Source organism: Chelonoidis abingdonii, chromosome 3, assembly GCF_003597395.2.
Source record: "Chelonoidis abingdonii isolate Lonesome George chromosome 3, CheloAbing_2.0, whole genome shotgun sequence".
Taxonomy (NCBI): domain Eukaryota; kingdom Metazoa; phylum Chordata; order Testudines; family Testudinidae; genus Chelonoidis; species Chelonoidis abingdonii.
The window spans coordinates 69,084,719-69,102,785 of NC_133771.1; the positions used below are offsets into that span (position 1 = coordinate 69,084,719).

Below are 18,067 nucleotides of genomic sequence, written 5' to 3' on the forward strand. Positions count from 1 at the left end.
AGGGATTTAGGCAAACCGATGCAGCTCCAGTGAAAACTCTTGCCCACGTCCTTACAAGTTAGACATGTTGACGGTGATTACAGGTGTTCTAGGAAGAACAGCGAGCCAATACAGTACTTGCAAACAGCCCCTGATCTCCAGCTCAAACACTCTGCGGGCCAAACCGCCCTGGCGCCTGCACCACGTCCTGTTGACAGGACTACACTACTGCCTAGCCCGGCCGCCTGCGGCGGCAGGGCGTGCAGAACACGCAATAGCTCAGCCGCCCGGACTCGCCCCGTTTCGAGTGAGGCAGGGGAAGGACCAGCGTGTGTAACTTTATCTGGGATAGGGAACTCGTGGGACATCCTTGTATCTCTCCCCACCCCGGCCCTCGCTCTGGCAGCTGCAGGACGACAAGGATTAGATTAACCGCCCACACCCAAGCCCTGTGGGGAAGGTGGAGGAGCCGTCCAACCCTCCCACCCCCTGCCATGGATCTTCCTCGGTGCTACCAGCCGCGTGGGGCCCCGCTTTAAACCGCGGCAGCTGCGCGCGGGGCCGGCATGAGGAGGCAGCGGGGGACGCTCAGGCCCTGGCTGGGGCTGGCCGCGCTGCTCTGCCTGGCGCACGCCGCCCGGGCCGCCTTCCAGCTCACGCTTCTCCACACCAACGACGTCCACGCGCGCGTGGAGCAGACCAGCAGCGACTCCGGCAAGTGCCAGAGCCGCACTCGCGGCCGCCCCCTGGATTGCTATGGCGGGGTGGCGCGGAGATACACCAAGATCCGGGAGATCCGAGCCACCCACCCCAACGTGCTGCTCCTGGACGCCGGGGACCAGTACCAGGGCACCGTGTGGTTCAGCTACTTCAAGGGGCGGGAAGTGGTCCGCTTCATGAACCTCTTGGGCTACGACGCTATGGTAAGGCGCAGGCGCCTCTCAGCTCGCGTGGGGGCAGGCACAGGCGGTGGCTCTCGTGCAGCTTGGGGGCTACGGGAGGAGAGGCGGTGTGCGTAGGTGGTGCATGGCCGGGGCGGCTGCCGGGCTGGGGTGCGGCTGGAGAGGCAGGATGCAGGGGGCTGGTGCAAAGGAAGGGCGCAGGGTGGTGGTGTAGCTGCAGGGAAATGGGGCCCGTGTGTTTTGAAAGTGACCCGCCAAGGCTTGCGCCGTCGCAGCGCTTCGCCAGATGCGCAGGTTGGGCAGTGGCTGGTGCTCAGGGGGCCCTGGGAGACAGGGGCAGAGCTCCCAGCTGAGCCCTGCGGTTGGCCTGGTGAAGCAGTGAAGGGTGTTGTGAACCTGCGGCAAAAGCTGAAGTAATACAGAAACTTATATGCTTAAACTCTGTACCGTTCACTTTTTCTTAACATCATCTTAATAACATTTTTAAATTTGCCTTGAGCCTAAAGTCTGGTCACTGAATGTTGGTGAGACAAGGTAGAGGAGGTAATGCTACCACAGTAGAACCTCAGAGTTAAGAACACTTGGGGAATGGAGGTTGTTGGTAATTCTGAAATGTTCCGGACTCTGAACAAAACGTGATGGTGGTTCTTTCAAAAGTTTGCAGGTGACCCTGGACTTAAGATAGCTTTGAAACTTTACTATGCAGAAAAAAAAGATGCTGCTTTTAAACATCTTAATTTAAATGAAACAAGCACAGCAGCAGTTTCCTTACCTTGTTAAATCTTTTTTTAAACTTTCCCTTTATTTTTTAGTAGTTTACAATTAACACAGCAGTGTGCTGTATTTGCATTTTTATTTTGTATTTAGTCTGGGCTACACTGGGGGGATTGATCTAAATTACGCAACTTCGACTACGTGAATAACATAGCTCAAGTTGACGTACTTAGATCTACTCACCGCAGTGTCTTCACTGCGGTGAGTCGACTGCTGATGCGCCCCGTTGGACTCCGCCTGCACCTCTCACTCCGTTGTACCAGAGTCAACGAGAGAGCATCTATACTAGAAATGCCCAGTATGTACTTTCTGACAGACCACGTATAGTGGTTATTTGGGGGTGTCTAATAATTGTCCTTTTTGTTTTTCATAGGCTTTGGGGAACCATGAGTTTGACAATGGTCTGGAGGGATTATTGGATCCGCTACTTAAAAATGTTAATTTTTCAATTCTAAGTGCAAACATTCAGGCAAGCAGATCAGTAGCATCCAGGATCGCTGGATATTTTCAGCCTTATAAAATACTACGTGTTGGTTCAGAAAAAATCGGAATTGTTGGCTATACCACTAAGGAAACATCTTTCCTTTCAAATCCAGGTATGCTTTTCTTTAGTATAGCAGGAACAAACAATATATATATATATAAACAATGTAAACGAAGTCACACATGGTCCGGATAGGGACATCCTTCGGGGAGGCTGTATTAATGGAGATTCTCTGTGTCAGTGGTTCTCAAATTGGGGGTCAGGACCCCTCAGAATGTCGCAAGGTTATTACATGGGGAGTCGCAAGCTGTCAACCTCCACCCTAAACCCCGCTTTGCCTCCAGCATTTATAATGATGTTAAATATATTAAAAAGTGTTTTGAATTTATTTGAGGGGGAGGGTCACACTCAGAGGCTTGGTATGTGAAAGGGGTCACCAGTACAAAAGTTTGAGAACCACTGTTCTATGTCCTATTGAGGAGGAGAGGATGGAATATGATAAAATACAGATAGGATCTGATGAGAATCAGTCAAATGAAAGAAGTCTAATTAAATTACATCATGTAATGGGAGACAGCTAAAAAGTGACAAGTTTTTAAAGTGCTTATATACCAATGCTAGAAGTCTAAATAATAAATAATAAAATGGGTGAACTAGAGTGCCTCATATTAAATGAGGATATTGATATAGACATCACAGAAACTTGGTGGAATGAGGATAATTAGTGGGACACAGTGATACCAGGGTACAAAATATATTGGAAGAACAGAACAGGTGGTACTGGGGGTGGGAGTGATACTAGATGTGAAAGAAAGCATAGAATCAAATGAAGTAAAAATCTTAAATGAATCAAAGTGTACCATAGAATCTCTATGAATAGTAATTCCATGTTTGAATCATAAGAATATACCGTTAGGGATATATTACCGACCACCTGACCAGGATGGTGATAGTGACTGTAAAATGCTCAGGGAGATTAAAGAGGCTATTAAAATAGAAAAAATCAATAAGAATGGGGGATTTCAACTATCGCCACCTTGACTGGGTATATGTCACCTCAGGACAGGATGCAGAGAGAAAGTTTCTTGACACCTTAAATAACTGCTGCTTGGAATCCTGGAACCCACAGGATGAGAGGCAATTGTTGATTTAGTCCTAAGTGGAGCACAGGATCAGGTCCAAGAAGTGAATATACGTGGACCTGCTTGGTAATAGTGACCATAATATAATTAAATCTAACATCCCAGTGATGGGGAAAACATCACAGCGCCCCAGCACTGTGGCATTTAGTTTAAAAAAGGGGAACTACACAAAAATGAGGAATTTAGTTAAACAGAAATTGAAAGACAAAGCACCAAATGTAAAATCCCTGCAAGCTACATGGAAACTTTTTAAAGACACCATGGTAGAGGTTCAATTTAAATGTATATCCTAAATTCAAAAACATAGTAAGAGAACCAAAAAAAGAGCCATAGTGGCTAAACAAAGTAAAAGAAGCAACGAGAGGCAAAAAGGCATCCTTTAAAAAGTGGAAGTTAAATCCTACTGAGGAAAATAGAAAGGAGCCTAAACTCTGGCAAATGAAGTGTAAAAATATAATTAGGAAGGCCAAAAAAGAATTTAAGTACAGCTAGCCCAAGACTCAAAAAGTAATAACGTAAAATTTTTTAAGTCCATCAGAACCAGGAAGCCTGCTGAACAACCAGTGGGGCTACTGGAAGATCGAGATGCTAAAGGAGCACTTAAGGCCATCGTGGAGAAACTAAATGAGTTTTTGCATAGGTCTTCACGCTTGAGGAGGTGAGGGAGATTTCCAAATCTGAGCCATTCTTTTTAGATGACATATCTGAGGAACTGTCCCAGATTGGAAGTGTCATTAGAGGAGGTTTTGGAACAAATTGATAAATTGACCAGTAAGAAGTCACCAGGACCAGATGGTATTCACCCAAGGGTTCTAAAGGAACTCAGATGTGACACTGCAGGACTACTAACTGTAGTCTGTAACCTACCATTTAAATCAGCTTCTGAACCAAATGACTGGAGGATAGCTAATGTGATGCCAATTTTTAAAAAGGGCTCCAGAGATGACCCTGGCAATTAGAGTACGCTAAGCCTGACTTCAGTACTGAGCAAACTGTTTGTTTGAAACTATGGAAAGAGCAAAGTTGTCAGACACATAGATGAACATAATTTGTTGGGCAGTAGTCAACATGGTTTTTGTAAAGGGAAATCCTGCCTCACCAATCTACTAGAAATCTTTGAGAGGGTCAACAAGCACGTGGACAAGGGGGATCCAGTGGATATAGTGTATGTAGGTTTTCAGAAAGCCTTTGACAAAATTACTTACAAAAGGCTGTTAAGGGATATGAGGGAAGGTTCTCTCATGGACTAGTAACTGGTTAAAAGGGTAGGAATAAATGATCAGTTTTCAAAATGGAGAGAGGTAAATAATGGTGTCCCCCATGGGTCTGTACTGGGCCCAGTTCTATTTAACATATTCATAAATGATCTGGAAAAAGGGGTAAGCTGTGAGGTGGCATAATTTGCAGATGATACAAAACTACTCAAGATAGTTAAGTCACTGCAAAGAGGTACAAAAGGCTCTCTGAAAATTAAGTGATTGGGCAATGAAATGGCTAATGAAATTCAATGTTGATAATTGCAAAGTAATGCATATTGAAAAACATAATCCCAACTACACATATAAAATGATGGGGTCTAAATTAGCTGTTCCCACTCAAGAAAGAGATCTTGGAGTCATTGTGGATAGTTCTCTGAAAACATCCACTCAGTGTGCAGAGGCAGTCAAAGAATCGAACAGAATGTTGGGAATCATTAAGAAAGGGATGATGATAAGACAGAAAATATCATATTGCCTCTATATAAATCCATGGTACACCCACATCTTAAATATTGCATGCAGATGTGGTTGCCCCATCTCAAAAAAGATATATTGGGCTTAGAAAAGATTCAGAAAAGGGCTATAATATATATAAGTGGTGTGTAACGGCTGCCATATGAGGAGAGATTAATAAGACTGACTTTTCAACTTGGAAAAGAGATGACTAAGGGGGGATATGATAGAGGTCTATAAAATCATGACTGGTGTGGAGAAAGTAAATAAGGAAGTGTTATTTACTCTTTCTCATAATGCAAGAACTAGGGGCCACCAAATGGAATTAATAGGCAGCAGATTTAAAACAAACAAAAGGAAGTATTTATTCAAACAACGCACAGTCAACCTGTGGAACTCCTTGCCAGAGGATGTTGTGAAGGCCAAGACTATAACAGAGTTCTAAAAAGAACTAGATAAATTCATGGAGGATAGGTCCATCAATGGATATTAGCCACAATGAGCAGGAATGGTGTCCCTAGCTTCTTTTTGCCAGAAGCTGGGAATGGGCGATGGGATGGATCACTTGATGATTACCTGTTCTGTTCATTCCCTCTGGGGCACCTGGCATTGGCCACTGTCGAAAGACAGGATGCTGGGCTACCAGGGGCGGCTCTAGACATTTCACTGCCCCAAGCACAGCGGTATGCCGCAGGGGGTGCTCTGCCAGTCACCGGTCCTGCGGCTCCAGTGGACCTCCGGCAGGTGTGCCTACGGAGGGTCCGCTGGTCCCACGGCTTTGATGGATCTCCCACAGGCTTGCCTGCGGACGGTCCGCTGGTCCCGCAGCTCCACTGACGCCCACGGGGCCAGTGGACCCTCCGCAGGCACGCCTGCGGGAGGCTCACCGGAGCTGCAGGACCAGTGGACCCTCTGCCTGCTGCCCTCCTGGCAACCGGCAGAGCGCCCCTCGCACCATGCCGCCCCAAGCACACGCTTGGCGTGCTGGGGCCCGGAGCTGCCCCTGTGGACTAGATGGACCTTTGGTTTGACACAGTATGGCCGTTCTTATGTTCTTAAGCAGTGAAATGCTAAAATTTTAACTCTATATGTTTCCTAGTATGAATGAATGAATACTGATGAAGAGTTTTAGTTGCCTATAGAACTTTTGTATTATTCAGCTCTCTGGCCATCTGTCTGTTTTTAAGTGCCGGATGTTTGAGCTATATGAAAAGATGTGTTCCATACACAGATCCATTTAGAACATGCGAAGCACTGCTCTAACGGGGTGTTACGCTTACAATTGTGTAAAACAATTTTTAAAAAAACCTTGTATATTTTTCTCCTTATTGGCCACATAAGAGAGCCTGAAGATGTGAATACATCTTGTATAATTAAGGAGAATATGTTTTTACAGAGTTTATTACAATCTGAAAATTTTGAATTCTGAGGAATGTAACTTGGCCCTCAGATACATGCCCAAATCCCACTGAAGTCAGTAGGAGTTGCATATGTGTATCTGAGGGCAGAATTTGTCCCCTTGTGTTTTTTTGGCATCTCAAGTATACATACCAGAAATTAGACTACAGAAGGAATCACAATTATTTTCTATCAGTGACTGATAGCAGAAGTGATGAAGCATAGACTCATCCTCTTCTGACAAATAAGTTGTTCCAGTGATCAAGATTTATTTAATTAGTGTAAAGCAATGAAACAAAAATAGACTACTTCTGATTTTAAGAACAGATAATTGTATTTTAGAATAATAAAAACACCATTTCACATTAGAGTTTCTCACCTTGCCCTTTTAATCAGATGCAGAACATCATTGTAGGTGCAAAAGAGCCACTTCCATGCCTAATAAAAGAACCTGGCATTCCCTCTTGGTTTTAAACTAGACACACAATGGAATTAAAATGCATTGAACATAACATTTTTTTAAAAAATCACTTTTCAATACAAGGATGATATTACTACTTTTCTGTCCATTACTTACTGAAATAACATCAGAACTGTAAAAATGAAGGTGTAAATTAGCCCAGAATAGGGAAGGTATAATAATATTTAAACAAAGTATTCAAATGTACAACTGACATAAAAGTCTAAATGTATTAACTGAAATGATTAAAGACATCCACAGAGGAGACCTCTCTGCGGTCAACAGAAACTTTTAATCTGCCTTCTGACATACGAGACTGGGTTATTTGAGTCCATCCTTTTCCTCTAAGGAATAACAAGGAAACATTTATTCTTCCTTTGCCTATGCAAAATGAGAAGCTTACATGTGCTGAAGGTATGAAGAGAGAGATGAATATGCATGTATAAGATGTGTGACAAATAATACAACACTTAACGGAAATTTTCTTTTAACTGATATGGTCCAAATGTTCACCTATGAGTGACAACCCAACTAGGGAGGTTGGCATCTCAGACCCCAGCATTTCTGCTTGCACAATATCCCTGCTTGTATAATATCCGTGAAGCAATGTGGGAAGGCACCTGGGTCAGAGCCTATGTATTCCTTGAGCACTGGTTTCTCATCCAGGCAATCCAGAAAGTTGGCTAAATTGGAGATGCTAGGAATTAAAATAAGTTCTTGAGGAACAGTGTCATAGTTTATGTATTTTGAGAGAGGCACAATATGTACTGTCAATGTAGCCCTTCTGTAGATGTGAAAGATATTAGAGCAGAATTTCGATGGTGGTGAATTACAGCTGCTGTTAGTAAAAGGACATATAAAAATAAATGTGTAGCAAAACCTAGAGATGGTTATAATTGTACTGAAAGACCCAATAAGGAGCCAAAAGAGAAGTAGTAGTATTAAGACAGAAGGCTTATTACTTTCTTAGGCAAAGCTAAAGCAGTCACAGATTAAGTACATACTGTAGTAAAACTGAGGAATCCAAAAGCAGTTGGCAGTAATAGGGAGTTTTCTAGGGGCCACCATATGTAGCAAACACAGTTTTTGTAACTCTCTCCTTTTTTACTTGTACACCTCTTTAGTGTGTGAAGCCTTCATTAGCGTTCAAAAGATGATTCAGTTTCTGCATACTGTGGTTTATGTCACAAATGATTTAGCAATCTGCGGTGTTGAAACTCCTGGCTGAAATTATGGGTTGGTGAGTTAATCATTAACCTAGTTCCTTAATCTAAAAAGTAATTCAGAAGTGAGATTGGATTCCAGGAAGATGTCATGTCTATTAGGAACACTTTATTTCAGGTAGTTCAGTTGAGTTTATTCTCAGATTTTCCTTCATTACCCTGAAATCTTGTGCTCTTACAGGACTTTCCAGCTCCTCAGAGACTACTGTTTAGAATAAAGTGTGGATTTTTGCACTGCCATTTTTCTCTGCAAGTTTATATAAATTTGTTTTGTATTATCACTAGATGTCTTTCGTCACTATTGCTACTATTGTCACCTTCACAGTCTGTTCACAGCTATTACCATATTATAATTATAAATCTTTTGAAACAGTGGGACCTCAATCCCAGTGTTTCCATAGTGCTCGCTGTCGCGCTCTCTCTCCACCTCTGTAAGGATTGCTAATAAATATCTGGAAACAGTGGGTGAAGTCTACTTTAATAATCCATAGTGCAAATGATGAAGCTATTAATTGGTAGCTTTTTTTAAAAGATGTCCTATGTACTACTAAATCCACCTGCCGCATTTGAATCACCCTACTAGGTTTTTTCTACAACAATTGCCCCAGTATTGGTAAATAAGCAAGACAACATTTATTCATCCGTTATATTGTAAGATCTTTAGAATAGGAACCATGTCTTTTTATTGGTACTATGAGGTGCTTAGCATGTATTTTGTGCTGCAAAATAATAAATCACATTTTTGTGCATAACTTTTGACTTCAGTATCTTGATAACTTCTCCTGACTGTAGAACAGCAGAAATATTCAGTGGAGAACACTTGTCAACAAATATCGCTCTGAGCTGTTTTCCAGAGCAATACCACAACCATGTTCTTGGAATTGTGATCCTGCCCTTTTAATCATATCCTTATGGTAGCAGCCACTTATTTTACCCTTGGACATGTGCCTAATACTTTTGGCACCCATCCCATTATCTTGTCTTCTTGTTAAAAAATAGTGCTGTTTATTTGCCTTTTCTGTTTCTTTCTAAAGTTTGAAGAAATTAGAAAACTTATTTCCTGTTAGTTAACACACTGAAAAAGAAATAATGGAATTGCTGAGCCACAAAGAAAAAGATGAATAACTGTTAGGGGTTTGTTTTTTTTTAACTAAATTTAAACTTTTCAGAAGTGGGTGACCAAGTACTAAGCAATGAGTTGTGTGTTTTTTGTTTTGAATCCTGGGTTACAATTAGGCAACAACAGAACTGTTACAGTTTGACAATTTATATAACTCCATAATATTGCTTTGTCAATGTTTCTCTTTTGCGGTAACTCTTTATTTCTTGAAACATTTAGCATTGAACTCTGGACTAGTTCTTACTCTCCCCTTTGCTATGAAATAGCCTCGATCTGTTGATCTCTAGGGTATGCTGAAAGGCTCCTATATTCTCCCAAGATGCATGGGAATGGAGGAGAATTGTGAAGGATGGGAGGCGGAATTTGTATGGTTTATTTTCTAGTTAGTCATTTTTGGTTGGAGAGTTTAATGAAAATTTGTTGATCAGTGATTTACAAGAACTGTATTTTAAAACTTTGTCAAAGGAACCTAGCACCTGGGATAGCTGCTTTTTTTCCTTTTTGTGGAAATCAAGAGTGTGACTGAGACACAGCAAATTCAATAGAGAGAAAGTACATGTTTGTATTATAAATGAAATTATTCTGAAATGATAAAATAGAAATATTTCAGAGAAACCATAAGCTTTCTTAATACTGTGAGCTGGGTAAAGATTACCCCTTTTAAATCTCTTATCTGTGGGTTCTCCCTTCAGGGAAGTAATTCCACTTCAGGTTTTCCTATTGCTGTGTATCACTGACAGTCAAAAATCATATGATTCATCTCATTCAATGAGATAATTGGCATATGGAAGAGCAGCAAAGAATCCTGTGGCACTTTATAGACTAACAAATGTTTTGGAGCATGAGCTTTCGTGGGTGAATACATGCATCTGACGAAGTGGGTATTCACCCACGAAAGTTCATGCTCCAAAACGTCTGTTAGTCTATAAGGTGCCACAGGATTCTTTGCTGCTTTTACAGATCCAGACTAACACGGCTACCCCTCTGATACTTGCATATAGAAGGCAAGTAGGATTTGGCCCTGAGCCTGCAGATTTAGTGCAGGAGGACTCTGAGGGAACTGCTGTGGAAATAGAAAGGAGACGGACAAAATAAGCCAGGATGGGGGGACACTTTGTGGAAGAAGAATTAACATGGGGGAAGAAGAAAGATTCTAAGGAAAAATCAATAGGAAGTAATATGGCAAAAAAATGTTATATTTACACCCAAATGATGCATATGAGACAAACCTGAATGTAACTCTTTCTCAGTTCTAATGGTAGTCAAAAACCATTGGCACTTTGCTCTGTTGGCTCTTATCACCGGCATCTTTTCTTGGAATTACAGCTTTGTTATATATAGTTGAGTGTACATAATTCAATTCATAAATGTTGGTAGACTGAGCACAAATGTTCAGGTTGTTTATACAGTACTTGAAAACACTGGGCCAGATTAAAAGTCTGAGCCAACCCCCAATAAAGCTAATTAAGACTCCCATTTGCTTCATTCTGTAAAGGAATGTGGGACCCTGGGGCAACTAAAATTCAGAGATCATTTAAATCTCACAACCTAGTATCCCATGTTTGATGGTAGAAATAGGCATTTAAATAATGAGAGAGGCCAGAGCTCCCCACAGTTTGTGGGACTCTAGCCATAGTCCATCAGCTGTTTCAATAATCTGATCTTGTGAAAACACAAGTATTTTTAGACACCTCATAAATATTAATAATCTCCTTTCTCTTTTTTTTTTTTTTTTTAAGGCAAGGATATATACTTTGAAGATGAAATTGAAGCATTGCAGCCACATGTGGATAAACTTACCACACTGGGAGTTAACAAAATTATTGCACTAGGACACTCTGGTTTCACTGTGGATCAAAAGATTGCTCAAAAAGTGAGAGGAGTGGATGTTGTAATTGGAGGACATACGAACACATTTCTTTATACAGGTATTACATCTCTCAGTAAAATGTTGCTTTTAACTAAAACTGATCATTAATTGAAAGAAAATTCTCATTGAACTAAGATGACTTCGTAAAAATGTAACTTACTTGAAACTGAGTACTGTGGCCAGTTCCTCAACTGGTGAATATCAGCAATTTCAGTGGAGCTACCTTGACTGAGAGCAATTGAGGATCTGGCACCCTGTATAATTCAAACCAATCAACTTTATGTAGCACATATCACCTTGAGACTAACCCACGTGAGATGTAGTTATTTTGCAATTCTTACTGTAAGCAAGACATATGAGACTGAGACTATGACATGAGTCCATTCCCAGTTTTTACACCCTCTGTGAGTAAGAAGTGTCCTAACTCTTTGAACATATTCAGGATGACCTGTGAAACACAGACCCTCTCCAATGCAAATAGTAGTGTTGCTAAATTATTGTGCAGCTTGTTTAATAGTAGTCCCACATGAGATTCTCATGAGAGAGACTACATTTCCCTAGTTATGCGAAATTACTATAAAGTGGGTGGTAGTTGGTAGAAAGATTGTACTCAGAGTAGTTATCAATAGTTCACTGTGTGGACATATCTAGTGGAGTCCTGCAGTGGTCTGTTTTGGGTCTGGTACTTTTAAGATTTTCAGTAATGACTTGGATAGTGGACTGGAAAGTATTCTTATAAAATTTGAGATGACACTGAGCTGGGAGGAGTTGCAAGCATTTTGGAGGTTAGGATTAGAATTCAAAACGACCTTGACAAATTGGATAATTGGTCTGCAATCAACAAGATGAAATTCAGTGAAGACAAATGCAAAGTACTAGATAATACTTAGTCCTGCAGATAATACTTGGGCTGCAGCTGTGTGCTAACTGGGCCGCGGGTTGAGAACCGCTAGTCTAGGTATACCTGGTCCTACCTCGCTTGGGGGGCTGGAGGTGGCTGCACTAGATGACCTATCAAGGTCCCTTCTAGCCCTACATTTCTGAGATTCTATCGTGTTTTCCAAGTTTACTGTATAAGGGAATAAATAAAATAAAATATTTTAATTTACCTTGTCTATGATACATGCATTAAAGGAATCAGTGAAACAAATTAATCAATATAAAACAAAGTATATTCCTTGATTATTTTTCCAAATATCCTGTAGGTGACTGTTACCCTGTTTTTGTATGTATAGGTTTTTAAAGCACGGTAAAACATGCTTCTGTCATACCTCAGGAGCAGGTAAAACATATGTACTTTGTAATATTTGGTGGCCTAGTGATGGTATTATTTAGTCCATGAGGGCAAACATTTATTTTTAAAAAAGAATCCCACTGATATTTTCATATTGAGTTTTAAGAGGAAGCAAATAAAATCTGAAACATTTCAGAAAAACACACTTAGAAGTGGTTTGAGACATGGATCTGTGTAGGGACTGATCCTGAATATACACCCAAAGTGACAAAAAAGTAGAAATTTTTATGTTGTTGCCTACCCAGCTACTGCCAAACATCGTGCTAGCATGAATGTTTCACACTGTGACAGAAAATTAAAAGGGCACAGACTGTCTTCCTATGCCTAAAAAAATTCCATCTTGAACATTGTCTCAGATTGTAGCTGTTCTTTACAAAGTTCCAAATAGTCTATAGAAATTATACATGCATGCAAACAATGTGTGAGAAAATGCCGGGTGGTGTGGTATGCCACAAAGACTTAACAGTGTGAGTTTGGGATGGGCGTAGCTAGTGAATGATGACTCCACAAATGAGTTATGCAAGATCATCCCAAATGAGTACTAGTAGATCCCACATCTCTCACGGTCACATTCTGTATATGCTTTAGGGATTTTTTCTGAAATGCTACTAGGATGTTTTTCCCCTTCATTTGTCTGCTTGCTAAGATAGGTGACTTAGTTACCATGAGGCCAAATGAAGCCTCAGAAGCAGTTAAAAAAAAAATCCACCTAAAATTTATTTTAAATAACCTTTTTAGATGACAATGTTAGTTTTAAAATCATAATATTATAGGACCTTTCGGGGCTAGAAACAAGTGCATAGTTCCATTGGAAATGGAGAAATAGCCCTTTGCAATAATCTAAATGTCTATTTCTAGTCTTGCAGATCTATGTGATATCAGACTTTTAAAGGAACGATATTTTTATACATAGGAAAGTGTGTAGTAGATTACAGATTACTATGGATCCCCATCAAACAAACAGTGCAAAACTGTAGGTAATATACTTATCCTTGCATTTTGAAGGATGCTGTATGTAAAAACTCTGTGCATGTATCCTGGAGAAAGGATCCTCATCAGCAGATTACATGGGTTAGGAGCAAGCCTGATGGCAGAGATAAGGATCATAGATGTTTGTTTGGGTGTACACTGTAGTACTACTTGGTGTGTGTGTGAAAAGACTTGGGCACTATAGATCAGTTGTCAGTACCACTTAGCAAACTATGTAACTTCAGAGTACCTTATGAAGCTTCTCTGTTGTTTCATTGTGACAAAAAAGTAGAAATTTTTATGTTGTTGCCTACCCAGCTGCTGCCTGAGCACAACGCTAGGAGCCAGAACTTCCTGAGTTCTTTTCCCATCTCTGAAACCTCTGTCTATGTGTAACTTTGGGCAAGTCACAGACTCTCTGTTGCCCACTCTGAGTACTTCTACTTCGCTCCCTAAACTGGTCACATTTTTTTCTAATTTCAAAGAAAAAAGAAATTTCAATGAAAAATCCTAGAGGAAAAAATTGACAAAATATTTGAAGTTCTTTTCTAATCTTTCAGCCAACTATAGAGCTGGTCAGAATGTTTTGAATTTTGATTGTTTCAAAAATACAGGAAAAACACAGGTGAGGGGAAGCTGGTGATTTCCCCCCTCCCAAACCGCCCTATATTAGAGGAGGGCCTAATTCTATAGGGTGCACAGGTATTTTGAGGATTAATTAATGTCTGCAAAGCACTTTGGCAGTGGAGATATGTTACATATATAATGACTTCCTTTTATTATTAAGACAATGTCATAGCAAGTCTATGAACTCCTCTTTGAGTCCCTCCACTGGCTACTGTTTTTCAGCTCAAAGTCAAGCTTCTTGACCTCCTCTGTTAAAACCCCTCACCACTCTGCCCCTTCTTCCTCACCTGGTCTTGTCTCTTGTATAATCTCCCCACTCTGGCTAACCCCACTGCCCCGAATTAATCTGCAAGACCATTATACTCTTTCTTCATATCCCTTTAGCTTGTCCACTTCTGTCTTGGAATATTGGCTAGGTTGTGGGAGAGTCTAAAATAGTTACCGTTACTCTTTTAATAATTTATAGGTGGTAAAAAATTCCCAATAATTCAAAACCATCAAGTTTTGCGTATAGCTAATGTAACTGCGTGATCTTACTGCTGGTCCCCTTCCACTTCCCTGCTTCTCTTGTAGTGTTCCTTACCTTTGTTGAATCTTCTTTTGGGGTAATTGTAAGCTGAATAGTTTCCATCACCAGATATTAGGGAATAGCAGTCAGCTATGAGATTTCCCATCATGAAAAGACTCAGTCAGTTTCTCAATACGTACTAATTCAGTACAGCAAATAGCACCTATCTAAAACCAAACAAGTTCTAATATATGTGTGTGCCAGTATGAAGCTATTCCATCCCACCAGAACAGATTCCCTCAAAGAGCAGTGAGCTTGCATTACAGGCAGTAACATATTTTTGTATGCAAAGGGGGAAAAGCTAGCATGCTGTTGGTTCCCTGAGCCACACATGTGGAACAAATTCCACCCTGAGCCTCACTTATGTTCAAGCAGCAGCTTAACACGACATGTGATATCTTTCTCTCTCCTTCTTGCTAGGTGCAACATGGTTACTTTGCTTCCAGAACACCCATACAAGGGGATATGGGCCATTGTAACATTATTGCCTCTCCTTCTGTTTCCCCTTATTTCCCAAAACACCATTTGAAAATGTCTGGAACACTAAGCCGATTTAGACATAGGTGTTTTAATATTAAGGTGATTTTTTTTACAAGGTGAGATTTGTGCAATAAGGAGATACATTAATTGTATAAGGTTAATATCCAAGCTTAGTCACAAATACAGCACCTAAGAGGGTGACAATTTCCACAGAAATAAGTGAAGAAAGATGAATTTTATCTGTGAAATCACAAGCAGCTTTCTAAGCTAAATGTCTTGCATTTCACAGATTAAAAATGCAAAAATGTTCCTTTTACTCTTCCCTTTCTTCTTCTTGCCCCTTCCTCCCCCATTATTTCTTTAGATCTTGCCACTTACAAGACTGGTGTGGAATGATGGCTTTTGTAGCTACTTTTTCCAGCTGTCTGTTTCATTTCTCTACAAATCTTTACCCTGTTTAAGCTACTTTATTTCTTTACAGTTCTTTAAAAATAAGTTCAGCAGCAGAGCAGGATCTGTCTACGTTTTGAATGAAGGGGTAAATGTATTCGTGCTCATGCTGATAGTGAGCATGCTCAGTAGTTTTTCCATGGATTTCCATAGGAAAGAGAGTAGGAGTTGGGAACTTAAAGGAAGCACTGGGACCTTTGACTTTAGTTAGCTATGGAATCTGGACCTAATCCTTACAGTGGTCCATGTGTCAGTACATTCCTCTCTGCTCCTCTTGATTTCATTGAGAGTTAAATGCATGTAGGAGGTGCAAGACCAGGCCTTGGTAAAGACCTACCCTACTCTGACTTCACTAGGTGAACACTTGGTGAGTTGGGATATTATTAGTCCTCTGACCAGCTCTCTCTGGAATCAGGCCTGTATATTGCTATGTTTCTCTAATTTTATTAACTAGACTTTCCTGTGAACATTGTGTCTGCTCTCTTAAGCCTGGTCTACACTGGGCGGGGCGAGCGAAGTCGGTCTAAGTTACGCAGCTTCAGCTACGAAAATAGCATAGCTGAAGTCGATGCACTTAGAGCTACTTACCGCAGTGTCTTCACTGCAGTAGGTCGACTGCTGATGCTCCCCTTTGACTCCGCCTATGGTTCTCGCTCCGGTGGAGTACCGGAGTTGACGGGAGAGTGCTCGGCTGTCAATTTATTGCGCCTTCATTAGACACAATAAATCGACCCCCACTGGATCAATCGCTTTGGAGGTAAGTGTAGACATACCTTTATTTACTAAACCTTTTTCTAAGGGGAACTCCACACTACAAAATTAAGTCGACCTAAGTTACGTTGACTTGCAGCCACCACAGTAATTAAACTGCTTTTGCATGTCCACACTGTGCTTCTTGTGTCTGATGTGGGTCCTCACTAGGAATGCTTGTACCGATTTAACTAGCAGTGTGGGGCATTGTGGGAGAGCTTCTCAGAGGCAGAAACAGTCAATGTAAGCAATGTAATATCTACACTAACACTTTGTCGACCTAACTACATCGACTTAAGCACTACGCCACTCGTGGAGATGGAGTTAAATTGGTGTAGTGGGCGAGTTACATTAATGAGAGCAAAAAGAACAGGAGTACTTGTGGCACCAATAAATAAATAAATTCTGTTAGTCTCTAAGGTGCCACAAGTACTCCCATTCTTTTTGCGGATACAAACTAACACGGCTGCTACTCTGAAACCTGTCATTAATAAGAGCTGCATTTTAGCATAGACACTTACTGAGTAAAATGTCTTACATTGACATAACTCTGTAGTATAGACCAGGCCTAAGGAAGTGGTTGTCCTTTGGCTTGCATTTTTCACCAAGAATGTTGAACTCCTCTCAGCAACCTATAAATTTTTCACAAAATTGTCACATAGAGTGTGACTTCACATCGCTCTTCCTTCTTGCCCCCTTTCCCTCGCTCTCCCTATTCCTTTGGCTTCTGATTTCCTTTCCCTGTCCCAGTCTTCTAGGGACTCTTTTTTTTGGCAATTTCCTCTCATCTCAGTGGTTTTTGTTTGTTTGTTTCTTTCTTTATTATATACACACACATTCTCTCTCTCACATGTTATAATCTATTAAAAATAAGCACAACCCACATTTATTATTAATAAAAATAGCATTTGCATAAAAGTGACAGTGGCTAGTTTTAAAGCAATCAAAAGTAGCTGTAAGTCTCTGCCAAATTAAATGTAGCCAGAACAGGCATGTTAAAAAAACCTGGTCTATGGGTTACAGTAAAAAAATGGCCCACACACCCAACTATCTCTGTGTAACTTGGGACTGACTTAACTGTGTGTGTGGAAAGATAGTAACATACTGTCCCTTTCCTTCTCTTCCATCCCTGCTTGTTTCTCCATACTGCTGTTCCATTTCCCTCTCTCTTCCCCTGCAGTTTATCTTCTCCATCAGCCTCTGCCTCCTTTTTACTATTCTAGTTGTTAAGAAAGAATCACACCCTTGAATTAAGACAGAGGAACCCTTGTAAGCACAACATGAATAACTTTAAACACAAAAACTACTTTCACCAGCTACTTCATTGCTTTTCTTGCCTTCACATGTGAACAAATTCCCCTGATCTGGATATGAAATAAATGCTTGTGCGCTTCCAGAATATCTAGGTGGGTTCTAATTTGGAAAGACCTCACTTTTTCTGTAAACTGGAAGAAATGGATACCCTAAAATGACCTCTGAGAGCTGTCTACACCAAATGCACACAAATGCATTCATCTGTTCAAACAAAAAAAAAGTGTACTTTGGCAGAGTCAAAGCTTCTGCTTTGATTTTTGGAAACGCACACTCTGGCAGACTAGCTACAAACCACCAGCTGAGTCTTCTAGCAGCGTTGCAATTACATCTGGGACATGTTCCAGGAGCTCCGTTTGCCCTGTCAACATTCACAAAAGTATTTATAGTTGGCACAAGATAACTGACTCGGGGACCCAAAATACAATTGCAGTTCTTCCCACATATTCACGAATTACGTGGCAGTTGGAATCTGGGACTAGAATGCTTTTTGCAGTAGGGTGATTTTCAGTAGAACCTTCAGATAAAAGTGTATTTAAAAGGAGTTAAAAAAA

General features: G+C 40.8%; 1 protein-coding gene across 3 annotated transcripts in view; it reads left to right on the forward strand.

Annotated features, from left to right (window-relative positions):
• The first annotated feature begins 364 nt into the window (after positions 1 to 364).
• Positions 365 to 18,067, forward strand: part of NT5E (5'-nucleotidase ecto) — a 44,754-nt gene continuing 27,051 nt past the window's right edge. Inside the window, exons 1-3 of one of the 3 annotated variants that reach the window (XM_032805252.2) lie at positions 365 to 902; positions 2,029 to 2,251; positions 10,934 to 11,122. In XM_032805252.2, the coding sequence (XP_032661143.1) occupies positions 546 to 902; positions 2,029 to 2,251; positions 10,934 to 11,122 (769 nt within the window). In that variant the 5' untranslated portion in view covers positions 365 to 545. The remainder of the gene's footprint in view (positions 903 to 2,028; positions 2,252 to 10,933; positions 11,123 to 18,067) is intronic. The other 2 variants (XM_032805254.2, XR_012655508.1) reach the window with 2 other exon arrangements.